Genomic DNA, 19,001 nt, shown 5'->3' with positions numbered 1-19,001 from the left:
TTCAAAGTACCCTCCATTTGATGCAATACACCTATTGAGACATTTTCTCCACTGTTCAAAATAGTTTTTGAACTTGTCAATTTTGATGCCTTTTAGTGCTTCTGCCTTTTTTAATTTTACTTCTTCCACGTGGGCAAAAGGTTTCCCTTTGAAGACTTTCTTCACCCAGGGAAACAACAACAAAAAAAAGTCGCTTGAGTGAGATCAGGTGAATAGGGAGGGTGGGGCACCAAAGTCATACAGTTTTTGGTCAAAAACTGCTGAACACTCAGCACAGTGTGGGCAGGTGTGCTCCTAAATCACCCACCATGAAATGGGCAAACACATTGAAAGGTCTGCAAGAAAAGTTCACGGAAGCTAAACACAGCCTCTCACAACAGCGCCATCTGGTACACTGATACAGAGGGGTTCCCAGAGCACTAACCTAGCGGGGGAAGCCTGTGCTACAAGGGGTTCAGCCTTCAGAAGTTAATTCCATTTTGGAGGGGCACCCCCTCATATAACATAGTGATTAGACATTTATATAACTTAAAAGTGATCACCCCAATAAATCTGTTACTCATCTGACATGGTAGGTATTTATTACAATATGCTACCTTCTTCTTTTAGACACTTGATCTTATGGTTGAACTACATTGAAAGTTTTTCTTCTATTCCTTTCTGCAAGGTAGAAAAAGAAGAGGAATAAGGCAAGGCAACATAGGCAAGAATATTCAGAGAATAAAGGAAGAAATACAAAAACAGTGCATTGACGCAACAACTAAAGGACAAGTCAATTTCAAAAAAGAGGGAGGGAGAGAGGAAGGAAGGAAGAACAGATACACTGAGAAGAGTAGAGGGATGAGATTGTTATTTAAATTTAGTGAAAGATTTTAATAATAAAAATATAAATAAAATAAAACTTATTTAGTGAAGCCATCTGAGAGTTGGAATGGAATAAAAGTAGAAGTTTGAGAAGAGAACAACTAATCTAAGTTTTTGGAATTTTAGAAATAGTTCTGAACACTGTCTACATTTCTGTGGGTCTTTAATAATACATATGAAATGAGGTCTTAAAATCTTGTATTTAGCTAAGCTTAATTGAATGACAGCAAAATAAAATGCATGAGAATCTGAAATAAAAGAGTCTTCACTTAGAAACTAGCTAACCCTTAGTGAGTTTAAAAGTTGTTGATTTAGCTTCTCTATTACATGAAGACCAACTTAAGAAATTAAATGTCCAAGTGCTTGGCAGCTTTTAAAAATAATCCTGAGCTCCCAACAACCTATTATACTAAGTTTTTGTTTTATTAAGCAACCATTTCCAAGCTAATTTTGTACAGTATCTATTCATTAAGGCATTTCATAAAAATCTTCTTAACATACTCAAAGCAAATATTTTTATATTTTACCTTGCTTTTAATTTGTCATGTATTTAAAAAATAAAAAAGATTTGTTTTATAAGTCTCCCAAAATTTGGGAATCACTGCTGTAACAGTCATCAACAGCTTATTTTTTGAAAATTGTATTTTAAGGGAACTGTGGTTTATTGGCATGCTCCTAGAGAAAGGGTTCTAATTGCCTTAAAGCCTTGAGCTACAAAACTATTACTAGTTTTTACGTATGATTCAGTGTGTGTATGAAATGTTTTATCAGAGCAAACTAGTGTGAAAATATTAAATGCTGAAAATCCTAGTTTGATAGCTACTCTGAAATTGGCAGTACTTCAACCTTCCAGTGATTCCACTGTAACAGTTCTCTTCATATTAATAAAGAGTGATAGTGACTAATTTGAAAATGGTAGTAATACCTGTTATTGGCAGGCATAAAAGAACAAAATGCAGGAATCAGAGGCCTATCTTCTCAGTTCTCTCTTCTCTTGTTTGTACATATAGATGAGGACAGAACTGTATTTCCTATCATCTCAGAAGAACCGCCCCAGCCTCTTTGGGATGCCACTGATTGTTCCATGTACCGTGCATACCCGGAAGAAAGACTTGTATGATGCAGTTTGGACTCAAGTATCTCGATTAGCCAGCCCACTTCCACCTCAGGAAGCTAGTAACCATGCTCAGGATTGGTGAGTTCAGGGGATCAACCTAGACATGTGATTTGTGGGACCCGTTTTATGTAAGTTTAATCACTCTTTTAAGAACCATTCGGGGACTGTGTAATTTACCAATTGGTCTGATCTTTTGAGCAGGAGAGACTATACAGCTTCCTTTCATCACCTAGACATTCTAGTGTCTAATATTTCTTTCATTCACTAATCTTTCCTGCTAATGCTTTGAATGCTTCAGATAATATCATTGACTTCTGTTACTGCAGAAGTAGAGAGTATGAAATCACAAGGGAATTTGTGTCATCTCAACCCTCTGAAGTTCAGAATGGGAGTGATAGGGTACAGCATCATCCTGCTATGCGAAGGTGTCAGGTTCAACCCCCAGTCAGTGCACACACAGAATCAACCAATAAATGCATAAATAAGTGAAACAACAAATCACTGTTTCTCCCTCAGTCTCTTTCTCCCTCCTTTCCTTCCTCTCTCTCTCTCTAAAAATTAATTTTAAAAAAGAGCTCTGGCTGGTGTGGCTTAGTGGATTGAGGACCAAACTGTGAACCAAAGGGTTGCAGGTTTGATTCCCAGTCAGGGCACATGCCTAGGTTGCGGGCCAGGTCCCCAGTAGGGGCCACTCAAGTGGCAACCACACAGTGATGTTTCTCTCCCTCTCTTTCTCCCTCCCTTTTCCTCTCTAAAAATAAATAAATAAAATCTTTAAAAAATAACTTTAAAAAAGAAAGGAAAGAAACATCTTCTGTTTTCTTTCCACTCCTCTTGCCACTGTTCTGTGGGATTGTTGAAAGTGTTTACTTCTAACAAACATTGGGATTGTGATACCTTATTTACATTTCAGTTGAATTGCAGATCATTTTCTTGCTATCATGGTGCAAGTGAGAGTTCTGCTTGTATGTGAACTGAGTAAAGAAGTTCTATTAGCCAATAGGTTATTTGTTGTGGTATGGGGTCTTTTGATGGTTAAATGAAGTTGACAGTAAATAAATCTTAAAGGAAAACTTCAAATAATAGATAAGCAATTTAGTTGATAACTGTGGCATTTAGTAAACTCTTAGGACTTTTTCCAGGGCTTGTCAATGAATTGGATATGAAATATGAGGAAAAGAGGAGTTCAAGTTAGGTTTTCAGCCAGAGCAATTGTTTGTGAATGGTGGTAATTTTTAATGAAATGAGGAAGACTGGAAAAGGAGCAGGTTTTGGCAAGAGATAACAGGAATCAAATTCAAAATATATGTTATATTTTCAAGTGGGAAGTAGACTTAAGTGTCTTTGCTGGAAATATAAATATAGGTATCATCAATAAATAATTGGTGTTTAAAGCCCTGGGACCAGATGATACCACTTAAACAGTAAAAATTAGATAGAAAAAATGCCCAAGATCTAATTCCTCATGCATTCCAACAGATAGAGGTTGAGAAGAGGAGGAAGAGGCAACGAGGGAGATTGAGGACATTCACATATGCCTTAGGGGAATGGAGATTAAATGTAGTGGTTTACATGGAGAAACAGCCAGACATTGCCAACAATATGAGGGCTATCCTTCTGGACTAGTAGTTGAAGTAAGAGAAGAATATAAAATACAGAATGAGACCCTGCCCTTGGCTGTGAATTCCATCAATAGGTTTCTTTCATCCATGTCTTTGCTGAGAGGAAAACCAGCTTGTGGGTACTGCTGCTGTGCTGTTAGTTTCAAAGTTTGAAGAAATACACCCCCAGAAGCAGCAGAGTTTGTGCATATTACAAATGGTACCTACACCAAGAAACCAGTTCCAAGAGTGGAGCTCCTCATTCTGAAAGTCCTTGCTTTTGACTTGGCTGCACCAGCTGTAAGTCAGTTTTTTACCCAGTAGTTTCTGTACAAGCAGCCTGTGAACTGCAAAGTTGGGAGAGTTAAGTTTGAGAGATACTGACCTGTACCTTAAGTGTTTGCCATCAGTTTCTGCCAGAGTGGCCTTTTATCTAGCACTCTACAGTCACAAGACAGAGCTGGCCTGAATTCTTGGTACAAAAGACATGGTGTACCCTGGAAAGTCTGAAGCTTTGTGTCCTGGACCCTCTTCATCAGGCCTGCCTGCAGGGCACCACAGCACACACAACAGTCAATTAGAGAAAAGTACAAAAACTCCAAGTACCCTGCTAACCAGAGATACCACTTGAGTAACAGTGAAAGAATACATCTGTTTTCTAAGGTTTTAATTTTATAATAATTCCTGAACACAAAAGCTATGGTCAAGAACAAATTATGGTATCTATTGCTTTTTAAATGGTTTTAATTTGTGTATCCTTTGTACATGTAACTATCTTAGATATGTGGCTAATTTTAGAGGTAATTTTAACTTTTTATTAAAAGTATTAAGATTCCAGCTGTCATGATAAGAATAAAAATTAATAGATTGATTTGGAAAACTTGGTTTGTAGATCAAATAAATAAACAAACAAACAAATAAAGCTTCTAAGCCCTGGCCAGGTGGCTCATGGTTAGAGCATCAACCCAATACACCAAAGTTGTGGGTTCGATCCCCTCTCAGGACACATGCAAGAATCAGCCAATGAGGACTTCCGCCAAGATGGAGGCATAGGTGGAAACACTGTGCCTTCTCCCACAACCAAGTTTGAATACAACAAAGGTTTGGAGAAACAAAGACACAACCAAAGGACAGAAAATTGAATTATACGGAAGTCCGACTACATTTAACCGTTCAACGGGACAGTAAGAGGGGCGGAGTCAGCAGCGAGCAGGGTCGGGCAGGACAGGGCCCCGACCCAGGCGCGCAGGCAGACGGGAACCAGTTGGGGTGCGGGGCAGACCGCGGGCGCATATTCGAGCACAGTGAGACAGACCACGCAGGCCCCAGGGGGCGAGGGCTGACGGCGGTGGCACACTCGCGTGCAGTGGGATGAAACGCGTGGGCCCGGTGATGGCAGCAACTGCGGCACCGGTGAGGGCCGTGGCGGCAGGCGGCAGACAGGACGCCAGAGTCCCTCTTTGACCCCGCCCCCACATACAGCGTCACAACCCAGCGACTTAGTTGCCCTACAAGACCAGTGAGAGCCATTGTCCCTCTTTGACCCCGCCCCCACATACAACGTCACAACCCAGCGACTGAGTTGCCCTGTTCTAGTGAACACTTTAGGGCTCTGATCCTGCTGTGGAACAGGCACGAACAACCAGAAAGATGGCACAAGAAAAACTCAAAGTCCCAGAGCCAATAACTCTAAGCGACCGAGAAATTGCCAGCCTCTCAGAAGCACAATTCAGGACACTATTTATCAGGATGCTCACAGAACTGGTTGATTATAGTCACAAATTAGAGGAACAAAGTTACAAATTAGAGGAACGTGTGAGGGCTGGACTGATTGAAATGAAGGGAGATGCACAGGAAACCAATAGTGATGGAAAGGAAACTGGGACTCAAATCAATGGAATGGACCAGAAGGAAGAACAAAACATCCCACCAGAAAGGAATGAAGAAATGAGAATTCAAAAAAATGAGGAGAGGCTTAGGAACCTCCAGGACATCTTTAAACGTTCCAACATCCGAATTATAGGGGTACCAGAAGGGGGAAAGAAACAGCCACGAGTGGAAAACGTATTTGAACAAATAATAAAGGAGAACTTCCCCAGTCTGGCAAAGGAAATAGACTTCCAGGAAATCCAGGAAGCTCAGAGAGTGCCAAAGAAGTTGGACCCAAGAAGGAACACACCAAGGCACATCATAATTACATTAGCCAAGACCAAAATGAAGGAGAGAATCCTAGAAGCAGCAAGGGATAAGGGGACAGTCACCTACAAAGGAGTACCCATCAGACTGTCAGCGGATTTCTCAAAAGAGACCTTACAGGCAAGAAGGGGCTGGAAAGAAGTATACCAAGTCATGAAATCCAAAGACCTACAGCCAAGATTGCTTTATCCAGCAAAACTTTCATTTAGAATGGAAGGACAGATAAAGTGCTTCTCAGATAAGGTCAAGTTCAAGGAGTTCATCATCACCAAGCCCTTATTATATGAAATGCTAAAGGGACTTATATAAGAAAAAGAAGATGAAAAAGATGAACAGTGAAAGGACAACAAACACACAGTTATTAACAACCACACCTAAAACAAAAGCAAACCAAGAAGACAGCTAGATCAGGAGTGGAACCATAGAAATGAAGAACACATGGAGGGTTAGAAACAGGGGGGTGGGAGGGGGAGAAGAGGGGAAAAGGCACAGAAAATAGCATAGATGGTAGGCAGAAAATAGATAGGGGGGAGGGCAAGAATAGTGGGGGAAATATAGAATCCAAAGAACTTGAGACACGTGGTTATAAACTAAGGGGGGGAGAATGGTGGGGGAGGGAGGGTGTGGGTGGAGGGGATTGAAGGGGGGGAATAGAACAACTGTAATGGTATAATCAATAAAATATATATATAAAAAAAAAGAATCAACCAATGAATGCACAAATAAAGGGTATAACAAATCAATGATTCTCTCTCTCTCTCCCTCTTTCTTTCCTTCCCATTCCCTTTCTTTCCTTTTCCCTCTCTCTAAAATCGAGAAATAAAAAAATGCTTTTTTAAGTTTCTAGACCTGGCTGGTATGGCTCAGTAGATTGAGTGCCGGCTTACAAACCAAAAGGTCACCTGTACGATTCCCAGTCAGGGCACATGCCTGGGTTTGCTGGTCAGGTTCCTGGTTGCGAGTGTGTGAGAAGCAACCAGTTGATGTTTTTCTCTCACATTGATGTTTCTTTCCCTTTCTTTCTAAAAGCAAATAATTAAAATCTTTAGAAAATAAAATAAGCTTCTAAATAAATACTCAAATTTTCTAAAAATCACTGTGATCTTTCAGTTTTCTGTGGTGTGTCAATGTTCTTGTCATGGAAAGGTCTAATTACTTTAGTTTAATGTGAATTAAATCTTCTGAGAGGATTAGGGCTGAAGGATAATTAGTATTTGATTAGATTATCCTGTAAAATTTGTGTGGGCCACATGAACCCTCAGAGACATCTGGTGGTGTAGTACATCTGTGCTTCTGTAAGCGGGTATGCATCATGGGAACCCTGAGTGCAGTTGGTACAGGGCACAGCTAATGGGTAGGACAAGTGGCATAGAGCTGAAAATGTGAGTATACTGCTGTGACAAATGCCCCTTCCCAAGGTTTACTTCACAGGAAGATGAAAAAGAATTGAGACCTCAGACCAGAAATGTTTCTTATACTCTTTGGTTTATGTTCTGTTTCAGTGATGACAGTATGGGCTATCAATACCCATTCACTCTACGAGTTGTGCAGAAAGATGGGAACTCCTGTGCTTGGTGCCCATGGTATAGGTAAAGTGACCTTCTGCAGAAGGAAATTTTCAGTAAAATTGTAACTCCAGATATTATACCTTTTCATAAGATTTTCAGGTTTCAGACATAATAATGAATAATGAGAAGCTTGAAATAAATTTGAGAATTGTTCATTTACCTCTTCATTGTAAGTCTTTAGCTTACATTTTACTCTTGAGACATAGCTGGTTTTATAAACTCTACAGTCTTTTCAGATTCATAGTTTATGATCAACGTTTATTTTTCTCTGCCTTCTTCTTAATTATAAATTAATTTACCAATTCTGAGCCCAGAATTAGAATGTAGAATGTAGTCTACTTACTAGACCTTGCTGGAAGTCTGTTTGGGTTTTTAGAATAGTTATGAAGATTGCTTGGTCAGTATAATTCCAGGTTGGAAAATGCCTGGGTACTGAAGTCAGCCTTCAGAAGACTATGATAGATTTAACAAATTGAGTTTAACATAGGCATTGGAACCATGGCTTTGTCATGGTCGCTCCCCCACCCCATACATTTTTATATACATTTATTTAATGTGCCATTCTATGAAAGGAAATGGGTGGTATTGTACCAGATAAATTGTCTGCAGAACATGAAATAACTGAATTTAGAATTCTTTAGGGGTGTATTACCTCAAATATCCAATTCTTATATTATTTCTTTGCCACAGAGACTTGAGAATTGATAAGCAGGATTCCCTGAAATGCTAATAATTATTAATACATATTTATAAATTTATTAGTCTGAAGTAAGAAGCCCATAGCAAGTTGTGAAGCCCAAGAAGGAAGGTAGAGAAGTAGAAAGGGAGAATAATTCTGATAAAGAAAATTTTGTTTACTTTATAATTATTTTTTCCTCAGTATGTTTTCCCTTTTTAGATTTTGCAGAGGCTGTAAAATTGACTGTGGGGAAGACAGAGCGTTCATTGGAAATGCCTGTATTGCTGTAGATTGGGACCCCACAGCCCTTCACCTCCGCTATCAAACGTCACAGGAAAGGGTAAGTGCCGAGGGCCACCATAAGGTGGTGGTTTTTATATGTAAAAATTTTCCCAGTTTAACTATATCTTGCCATTTCTGTTTTAGATCATTTAAGTACAGCCAGAAAAACATTCATTGGCATTCTCTGTGGCATTTTATATATTGACTTGATTACATGTATGTTTCTGTTTTCCCACTTCTAGAGATAATTGCATCGGGGCTTTCAAGTTCAAAAATACCACTAATAAGTAAATCTTGTAACAAAATTCTAGGTGTAATTCAGAAGTCATATTCTCTAAGCATGACATACCAATCAATATATATCTCACTGCCTGTTTATTATTTATTATTACTATTGTTGTTGTTGTTGAAACTGTAGCACTTGGTAACCACAGTTACTTAGCTCAAATGCATCTCTTTGTAGCTGCTACCTGTAATGGGTATAGTGATTAGAAAAATGAGAGAAAGGATTGAATGTTTCAGGACTGGACCACGTAGAGTGGATCTCAATGCCTATTCACACTTGTTAATCCTTTACTGCCATGCTCTGGCCCGAGCAATTTTTAAGTTTTGAAATTATTACTTCAAAAGAGAAGACTAAGTCCACTCATAAAAATGTTTGCCAAATACTATTTGAAAAATAGACTGAGTAGGTAGCTTATGGGTAGAGATAAAATGAATCTGATGAAGGGACAAAAAGCTATAGAATTAAAGGAATTTTTGCCCTGGCTGGTGTGGCTCAGTGAATTGAGTTCCAGCCTGCAAAGTAAGGGGTCACTGGTTTGATTCCTAGTCAGGGCACATGCCTGGGTTGTGGGCCAGGTCCCCAGTAGGTGATACGTGAGAGGCAACCCACACATTGGTGTTTCTCTCCCTCTCCCTCCCTTCCCCTCTAAAAATAAATAAAATCTTTTCTTTTTAAAGGAATTTTTTAGTCACGTGAAGAATGGTAGTGGCTTTTGCATTTATGTAGCTCTTGATGGAAATTTCCTTTACTGTTTCTTACAGTGTTCCCTTTAGATAGGTTTATATTGATAATTGACTTTTCTGCCTTTTTGTGCTATTGAGGAGTAGGAGAACTACCAATTCCAGAGCTAGTTTGATAGTTCCCCTTTTGGCTCTCCCTCATCGTGTCCCCATACACCCCAAAGCTCCTGGCAACCCTCACTAGCCAAGGACAAGTATAATTTGTGGGTACTTGCCAAATGAAAGGTCAGTGGGCTAAAGGAAGCCAAAGAGCAGTTAGTCTAGTAGATCACGCTCACTGAAGCTCGGTAATTCAGTAACTTCAACCATGCTTCATTTGAAGAGGGAAAATTTTGGCAATTGATAGAAAGATTCCTAAATCTTTGTCAGCACAAAATCTGACAGGACATTATTACAAGACAGTCCTGTCAAAAGGTGAAAAATTATTTGGCTCTGTAAATCTCTTTCCTTTTTTAACAAGCCCAGTGTCAATCTGAGAAGTTCTGGAGGACATCCCTCTAATAGGAAGAAAGGCTTACATGACCTGTTAAATCTCACCCCATTTCCACTTTCAGTGCTGTTAGGACACCATGGAAACCAAGTTGCAATTGAGATATTTTGCCTTGCTGGGAGATGAAGATAGCAGCCACATGACTGATGTCTTCCTACATACTATCTCTTCCTACATGTGGTTTCTGTGTGTGCTTGGAGTGTCATGTAGACAAAAGAGGTGGTTTAAAGAGTACTGCCTGTGTGCTTTATACTTTAATTTATCCTAGGGAAATACTCTGTATTTGCTGACACAAATCTTTATTGTAGCAGTTTTTAGAATAGTAAAAAATATTTGTCTCACATTAGAGTAAATAATGCATGATATAGTAGTTGGATAAAATACTGTGCAGTCATTGAAAATGATTACCAGGAGTTTTTGCTGACATATATGGGAAGATACTTATGGTATCATGGTTGTTTTTTTCCAAAAGGAAGGCAGAAAGCTGCATATACTGAAAAATCTCTTCAGTATAAAAAAATACTATTTAGGAAAAGAACAGTAGAAAATCTGCCAATATTTTGACAGTGTCTGCCTTTGTATTAAGAATATAAATGTTTCCTTGCCTTTGATTAAGGAAAGTTTCCTTGCCTTCCTTAATCCAGTGATTAAGTAGCAGTGGAATTGCTGCTTTCCAAAATTTCTATGTGAGTGTTTTATTTTTTAAGCAGAAAAAAAATAGAGAGGCAAGTGTTCTCCCCCACCCACCCCCCAATTTGGACCTCGCATTCCTCAATAGAAAATTAAACTAGGTCACTTTTTAGAGCTCCCTCCTTTTCTAATAGTCTTATTATGTATGAAAGCTGTTACTTCATTTCTTATGTTTTGGGTTAAGGATGACTTTTCAAGCAACTTAGAAAAAGAGGAAGAGGGTGCCAATAAGTAATTTAGAATATTTAAATAATAGTAGAAAACCTGGCAATGGATTTCAAGAGGTAAAGGGAGTCTTTGTCATTTAGGGAAATTTTGTTGATAAATAAAAATTATTGTCAGTTCACAAATTCGGTGAGTTTTTTTTTTTTTAATCAGTCTTTCTGTCTCCATCTAGCTCTATAGCCTGTGTGTTCTATAGAAAATATAGTCAATAAAAATCAACATTTTTGTACTAACTTTCTGTAGTGTGTGGTTGGCCATAAAGCACCCTTGGTAGAACTAACTGGTGATGTTTAACTGGTAATGAGAAAAGAGACACTACTGAATTTGATACATCTCTTTTCCTGCTCTGATTCCAACAGCCATGATATAGCATATTTGTTTGTTTTGAGAATGTTAGTTTTTTCCTTGGGTGACCAGATCTAAAGATGATGAGAGTTAATATCAGAGAAGAAATCAGTGACCTAAAGTCATATATCCCTTTCTGAAACAAAGGAATTTCCTCAAGTTCTCTCTTTTAAATGAGCTCTTTCAAAACAGATGCTGGTATAATGCTAAAACCCTTAACTGCATGATCAGCCTCAACCTCGATAGTTTAAAGAAGCATCTGGCAGCCTGTGATTCAGTCATTCTCTCATGTAAGGAAAAAGACACCCCTGACAACCTATTCTAAACTGCTTGTCCTGAGAAGGCTAATTTGTAATTTAGGGAGCCCACTGTTCCCATTGTTAGTTCTGGAAGGGAAACATAAGGGAAATTGCCTCAGGCAAAGAGAGCCACCTTTTGAAGGGAGGAATAGTTATGGGAGTGATGGACGTGTGTATGACCTTTGCCAGAGAGAGCGTTTATTGTTGGACTTGCATTCCAGACTCCCCTGGGATGTAAAGGTCCCCGTGTGAAGTCTCACGGTAGCACTCATAGTCCTCATACTATTCCTCCCCTGCCATGGTTCTTGATTGCTTATTAAGTGACAGCCAAGTATCAGAGAGAGAAAAAGTCTTTTCTGTTGCATTCTAGGCCCCTACTTCTCTCCCTCCTCCTGATCCCATGCCGCCTCCAACACACAGCCTTACACACCTACCCCCTATCACTGCCTCTCCTTTCTTATACCTACCATCTTCTTGTGCCAAAGCCTAACATGTCAGTTAACAGGACCACAGAAGTTTGGCAGGTATTTGGGGCCTTCTCAACAAAATCCAGCTCTTTTGAGACTAACATTCTTTTATTGCAGTCTCAGATAAAGAGGCCCCATGAGGTAGGGAGATAGATAATGATACACATTGTATTCCAATGACTCTGTGTTGCATGGTGTCAATATGCAAATGAGTTGTATCCTGTGGGGTTTAATGTTCTAGTGTATTGTTTTCTCATGGAGAGCTTTTCTGTACCTTTCTTACTTAATTCAGTTCTGGCATCTGTGTTCCAGTGATGGTATTTCTCTAGCCTCTGTAAAGCCTACAGAATACTAATAACATCCTTTCTAGTTAAAAAATAAAAGACCTAATCTGAACACCCCTGCCTTGAAGGCCAACTCCTATGTGAGCTGTTTTAGGATTTCAAAATTGTAAAATAAATAAGCAGTTTCTAATTTGTTTTTGTTTTCATCATTTTGAACCATTCAGAAATTTTTCAAGAAGAGCTATGGTCATATAAATAGAAATTTAATCTAGGATATTATTGATGTGATGCTTGTGAATAAATGTGCAGATGCTGTATTTGCTCAAAGACTTTTAGTCTGGGTCATATTTTCTTTTTTCTTCATGTAGAATAGAACAAGGGTGAATCGCCTAGAGGATGATGCATAGCTAGGTGACCATTAAACTCCCTCCTTCCCTCCACCCCCCCTTTTCCCCCTTTCTTCCCATTCCCTCAACTTAGGTTGTAGATGAGCATGAGAGTGTGGAACAGAGTCGGCGAGCACAAGCTGAGCCCATCAACCTGGACAGCTGTCTCCGCGCTTTCACCAGTGAGGAGGAGCTGGGGGAGAATGAGATGTACTACTGCTCCAAGTGTAAGACCCACTGCTTGGCAACCAAGAAGCTGGATCTCTGGAGACTTCCCCCCATCTTGGTATGTCACAGTCCTGCCTCTGAGAGAGCAAGAGGCTGGCAGAAAGGAAAGAAATCATAAACAAATAAATTTTGTTATTTTTGAGAATAAAATCCTCCCCGCAGTAGTGTTTAAAACACTTTTGCTGTGCACGGAGATGAATTGGTCTACAGATATTTGCTACTTCATGCTACTAAAGAGCAGGCAGCAGAAAAAGGAGAGAAAAGTCGTATAGACTTGGTGAGCACTTCTGGCTCTAGGGGGAGAGGAAGCTTTAAGCTCATCCTAAGTGGCCTGTAGAAAAGCAACTCAGTCCTGGCTGGCATAGCTCAGTGGATTGAGCGCGGGCCTGCGAACCAGACGATCACAGTTGGATTCCCAGTCAGGGCACATGCCTGGGTTGCAGGCCGATTCCCAGAAGGGGACCCACAAGAGGCAACCATACATTGATATTTCTCTCCTTCTCTCCTTCCCTTCCCCTGTAAAGATAAATAAATAAAATCTTTTTTTAAAAAAGAGCTTATAACCCTTTTTTTAAAAAAGCAACTCAGCCTGGAGCCTCCAGTTGCATTGTGCTTGGTCACGTAGCCACAACACACTTCTGAGTTAAGTGTGTGTGCACAAGCACACAAGTGCAACAGGGCGTATGTATTCTTTTGAATTTGGTTTACTTCTGCCTTCTCCCTTCATGGATTAGGAGACTCTTCTATTGTTTGTCAGAAGAGTTTGAAGTGGCAAATCTTCCTATTCATTTAAGAAAGCTTTTTCCTTAAGGGTAGAAGTATCATAACAAGTGAAACTGTAAGGCAGTGGTATATTTTAACCAGATAATTATATGCATTTTTTAATTCATATCTTCTTTCTACTACTCTTTAAGATTGTGAATGTAGGTTTGTTTTTTCCTTAATCCAGAACAACGTCCCATAAAAGAATGCACAAGTAATTAATAACATTGGTTAGCTAGCTCTAAGGATTGAAACTTGGAAGGGAAGAAGAAGGCTGGGGCATTCACTAGTCTCCTTAGAGAGTGTTTGTGAATGAATTGTGTATGACATTGGAGAGAGGTAGATGTCAGTGGGGGTCATGAACCCAGAAAACAGAAGAGGACATGCAAATACAGGCTCCAAGAATGTTGAAGAAATTTAGAAAGAGTTAGATATACACAGACTATGGAATAAGGGAGATTACCATGTTAGCCATAGAGTTAAAGTACAGTGGCCCTACTTATAACTGTGTTACATAATAAAATAAATTATTTTTTTGTATCTTCAGAACCCTTTAACCCAAGTGTTTTCTACCTTTTCTTCTCCAGATTATTCACCTTAAACGATTTCAATTTGTAAATGGCCGATGGATAAAATCACAGAAAATTGTTAAATTTCCTCGTGAAAGTTTTGACCCTAGTGCTTTTTTGGTACCAAGAGACCCAGTTCTCTGCCAGCGGAAACCACTCACTCCCCAGGGGGATGACCTCTCTCAGACCAGGGTTCCAGCAGGAGAGGTGAAGAAAACGGATGTGCAGAACTCAGCAGGGGAAGAGTATGGGCTCTTGAGCAAGAGCCCATCCTCACTCAGCGCAAACATCATCAGTAGCCCTAAAGGTGAAGATACCTAGGGGGACTTCATGAAGCCCGGGCATCACCCTGAGGGGAGGTTCCCTGAGACCCCTGTAGGCTGCGTGTTTCCCTCTCTCTTCCACTCTAGAACAACAGCTTAACGAGATGGAATGAACTTCTCTAAAATCAGACCTATCTAAATGTGAACTGTATGACTTTTAGCAAGAGATACAGCTTCCCTAAATCTATTTTTTCATTTGTAAAATGGAGATAATACTCAATTCACAGTGTGAGGATTTCATATGTCAGGAGTGAAGCACTTTACATAATGCCTGACATACGGTGAACATGAATGGTAGCTGTCATCCTAGTTCCCTTATGGCAGAGGGTCTCCAAGGGTGTTCCAGGAACCCCTGTGGAGTCACCTGAGATCCCTGAGACCCAAACTATCTTCATAAAAATGCTTCTCACTGTTCTCTCACAAGTGTGCAGAGAGGTGAGCTAGCATGCTAGGATGATACCATCAGTGAAATATGTCCTTGTATATGATACATGTCCTTGTAATATGGTGAATATTGATAGATATAACCCATAAAACAAGTTCTAGAGGATCAGCAATTTTTAAGGGTATGGAAGGAAGTAGGCAAGGCTATGACTAAAAGGTTTAAGACCTTATAGGATTGTTGTGAGAGGCGGAGATAATAGTTTCCAAAACCATGCCTAGCAGTAGTAAGTGCTTAATAATTGGTGATTGTACATTTTTATCTAATTTTACAAAGTAGAAGAATATGTATTTGTAAAACTCCTTAGGTCCTTAGTCTAAATAATATTATTTTAAACTGAATCTAACCTAAGTCACCTTTCCACTATTTTCTAAGCTCCTGCATAGTAATTTACATTTTCAGGACATTGCTGCATTTTCAGGACTTGGCACTGAGGAAGACAAGGATATGACTTATTGGTACATAACGAACAAAAAGTAGCTAGTCAGGACTCCTGATCTTTACCTTTACATGTACACTTGTGAAGTTGGTTTCAAAGCTAACATTTGGTGACAGGTTTAACTTGTGGCATTTGTATTTTATGAATCTTTCCTTCTCCCTTTGACAGGTTCACCTTCTTCATCAAGAAAAAGTGGAACCAGCTGTCCCTGCAGCAAAAACAGCAGTCCTAACAGCAGTCCGAGGACTTTAGGGAGGAGCAAAGGGAGGCTTCGGCTACCCCAGATCGGCAGCAAAAATAAACTGTCGAGTAGTAAGGAGAATTTGGAAGCCACCAAAGACAATGGGGCTGGGCAAGTTTGTGAGCTGGCTGATGCCTTGAGCCGAGCGCACGCACTGGGGGGCAGCCAACCTGAGCTGGTCACCCCTCAGGACCATGAAGTAGCTTTGGCCAATGGATTTCTTTATGAACATGAAGCATATGGCAATGGCTACAGCAATGGGCAGCTTGAAAACCACAGTGAAGAAGACAGCACCGATGACCAAAGAGAAGATACCCATGTTAAGCCTATTTATAATCTATATGCAATTTCGGTGAGTGGTTGTATGGTTTTCAGAATGATCTCCATTTTTCAGTGTTTTTTTGTTCATTTTCATTATTCATCATTTTTTCAGGGCTTGCTTATTTGCTAGGCATTGAGCTTGGTGATAGACAAAGTGAGCAGCAGGTATCTTGGCCTTTTGGATAAAATCCAAGAATCTCACAGAGTAATGTGGGGAATAGTCATGTAATCATTATAACTAGAGTCGTAGCTTCAAGTTATTCACAGTTATGCTTTCCTAAGCAGTGTTTGCTTTCTAGAAGTATAATTACAACTTTAAAATTTTTAGATTTGGAGCTTTTAAATTTTGAATTTTGCTTTTAACATACCTCCACTTTCTTCTCTCTTACAGTGCCATTCAGGAATTCTGGGCGGGGGCCATTATGTCACTTATGCCAAAAACCCAAACAGCAAGTGGTACTGTTACAACGACAGCAGCTGTAAGGTAACTACCCCACTCCGAGTAAAAGAAACAGAAACATCAACAATTCCAGGAGATATTTGTTGAAATAATGGACTTACTCCTAATTAGGAATAGCATTTTCTGTTTGAAGCAGTATCTAAATACCATTAGTATTAAAGGGACAAAAGTGATATGCAGAGGAGAGAATGAAAACACGAGTAGTGAGGGGGGGAAGTTCTCATCTTTTGAGCTATTAATAGGGTTTGATGAGGGGTTCTGGTCATTCTTTTTAACTTGTCTGTAGTCAGAATATTTTCCCTAAAATAGATACTGAAAATAATGGGGTTTATTTCAAGGGCAGTTATGAGACAGCCAAAATATTAAGCTAATTGAAGCAAACAGGTTTAATAATTAAAGAGTGTCAGTTCTCCCTTTCCTGGCAAGGATTAGGAGCCAGCCAAGAGATGGCGTTTTTACTGAAGGCTTTTCTTGTCCCTTCAGGAACTTCACCCTGATGAAATTGACACCGACTCTGCCTACATTCTTTTCTATGAGCAGCAGGGGATGGACTATGCACAATTTCTGCCAAAGATTGATGGCAAAAAGATGGCAGACACAAGCAGCATGGATGAAGACTTTGAGTCTGATTATAAAAAGTACTGTGTGTTACAGTAAAGCTGCCACTCTGGCTGCTAGACAGGCTGGTGGTGAGGGAGGTGACTCCCTGTGGCTAACATTTGGCAGAAGTGTCACTGAAAGGCAAACTAAATGTAGTTATTTTATCCTGTGACCCTGAAGCACAAAATAAAAATCCTAATTAAAATAATAGCAATTAACATAACAGTAATAATAATTTGGTTCGGAAGTGTCTCATACCAAGTCCTCTGGTAGAGAACTTTCAGGCAGAGTTGACCGTTAGCCTGTAAACAAAAAAGGGTTTGGCACCAGCCACCTGGGACCAAATAAGAACTAAATTGTGCTTGTTCAGATGTGAAGAAATATGTAGTGAGTATAGAGTTTACCAATGATCGTAACAAAATACTAAGAATTTCCTTGGAGTCAAAGTAAAACAAAAAATTACAGTGTTGTCTGGGGACGACATGATACGCTACCTCCTTTTTCCTGAAGTTTTATTCCATTATATTGACAAGTGGAGAAAGCAAGATCATGAAAGTGTGCAAAGGATTCTTATGGCATGGACACAGATTTTTCGATTTATTTTTTAAAGTATTTTTCCACTTTTTATGTCTTTCTTGCTTTTTGTTGTGTTTGTGTTTGAGACACAACCAGTTGTGGTGGCAGAGCCATGTGGTCAGTCAGTCTGGAAGGGAGAACCCCGTAGGGCTGCGTGCCTTCTCCCCAGGGACTTGGTTAGAGACACTATAAGAAAAAAAGCATCCTGGGAAATGCAGCTAAAATGGCCCTCCAGATAGAGGCATCTTACTTTGGAGGATACTCTAAGTGTCCTCAAAAACGTATCCCACACCCACTGCTGAGTGTGGTAGGGTAGTTGCCAACATTTGCACCATCTTCATTTGCACGTGTTGCACAAAGAGCTTCTGAGAGGGGAAATGGCATTAAAGCTAAATGGTGTTTCACAGTTAGTGGTATTTTACTTTGTTTCTTTGTTTTGCACTTTAAAAAAGGAGAGAGTACATACAAATGAACTTTTCAAAACTTGTTCATATTTGATGGCTATAAGGGCTATAAATTAACTTGAATGGGGTATTTTTCCCCCATCATATTAAGTATAAAAACAAAACGTATCTCAAACACCGATAGTGTGTATTTTTAATGAAATTGGTGGTTTTAGAAGTAAGCTCCTGTTTTCTTTGCATGTCCATTTTTTTTTATTTTGGTGTTTGTCTTTAATTTCACAGTAGTGGTCATCAAAAGTCATGTTTCTTGGCTCACTTTATTTTTTTCCTCTGATAATTCAAAACTGGAACAAAAATATAAATGTTATTTATTTCAGTCAGCATTTTTCTTGTGTTGTTTAAAATATATATTCAAAGTAAATATCTCACTTTTTTCAGTCTTTTTGTATTTACCTGGACCCTAGAAGTTAGTTCTCATTGTCAGATTCCATTCCCCCCCTTCTTCGTAGACAGTAGACACCCGTGTAATTTAGCATTTGTGTTCTGATATCTGAGGCCAGTTACTACCCAGTTCTTCTCATAGCACTTGGAAAGGTTACATGGCTTTCTAAGCTGAAACCCTGTTCAGAAGACTATAACTGCAAGTAGGAAGGAGTGGCCTAAAGGGTATAATGTGATGAAGTCAGACAAAATGCAGACTTTATAGTTTCATGATTTTCAGTATATAAAAATCTATCCATTCCTACCTGGACGAGTCCCATGAAAAAATGGAAGATTTTAAATAATTTCCTTACAGATGTTTTATTTAAACAGGTAGCACAATCTACTAATGTTGTTTGATCTGTGTTTGTTATATTGGTTGTAATTAGTTTTTTTTAATTCATGACTAGCAGAAAATTTATTAAATTAACTATTAACTACATTCACCTTGTAAATTAATGTATAAAACTTGTTGACAATGCACTGACTTTAGAAAGATGTTAATGTACATAGAGTGTAAATAAAATAGTGTTGATGTACTAAAATATGAACTATATAAAAAGTATTGGTAATTGTATATGGAGCATACCTGTTTATCTGTAACTATCATCCAAACAAATTAAATACTGTGGATGCA

General features: G+C 39.2%; 1 protein-coding gene and 1 pseudogene across 3 annotated transcripts in view; both read left to right on the top strand.

Annotated features, from left to right (window-relative positions):
* Nucleotides 1–19,001, top strand: part of USP32 (ubiquitin specific peptidase 32) — a 142,622-nt gene extending 123,621 nt beyond the window's left edge. For all 3 annotated transcript variants that reach the window (XM_037070353.1, XM_037070354.1, XM_037070352.1), the window contains exons 27-34: nucleotides 1,875–2,059; nucleotides 7,281–7,367; nucleotides 8,245–8,365; nucleotides 12,614–12,805; nucleotides 14,097–14,385; nucleotides 15,451–15,875; nucleotides 16,236–16,328; nucleotides 16,788–19,001. In XM_037070353.1, coding sequence (XP_036926248.1) covers nucleotides 1,875–2,059; nucleotides 7,281–7,367; nucleotides 8,245–8,365; nucleotides 12,614–12,805; nucleotides 14,097–14,385; nucleotides 15,451–15,875; nucleotides 16,236–16,328; nucleotides 16,788–16,961 — 1,566 coding nt within the window. In that variant the 3' untranslated portion in view covers nucleotides 16,962–19,001. The remainder of the gene's footprint in view (nucleotides 1–1,874; nucleotides 2,060–7,280; nucleotides 7,368–8,244; nucleotides 8,366–12,613; nucleotides 12,806–14,096; nucleotides 14,386–15,450; nucleotides 15,876–16,235; nucleotides 16,329–16,787) is intronic.
* Nucleotides 2,923–4,363, top strand: LOC119003801 (cyclin-A2-like; annotated as a pseudogene).

The sequence above is a fragment of the Sturnira hondurensis genome, unplaced genomic scaffold, assembly GCF_014824575.4.
Source record: "Sturnira hondurensis isolate 20B ecotype Veracruz unplaced genomic scaffold, ASM1482457v3 Scaffold0018728, whole genome shotgun sequence".
Taxonomy (NCBI): Eukaryota; Metazoa; Chordata; class Mammalia; order Chiroptera; family Phyllostomidae; genus Sturnira; species Sturnira hondurensis.
The sequence above is the reverse complement of the archived record's forward strand: the minus strand, read 5'-3'. Positions and strand labels throughout refer to the sequence as shown.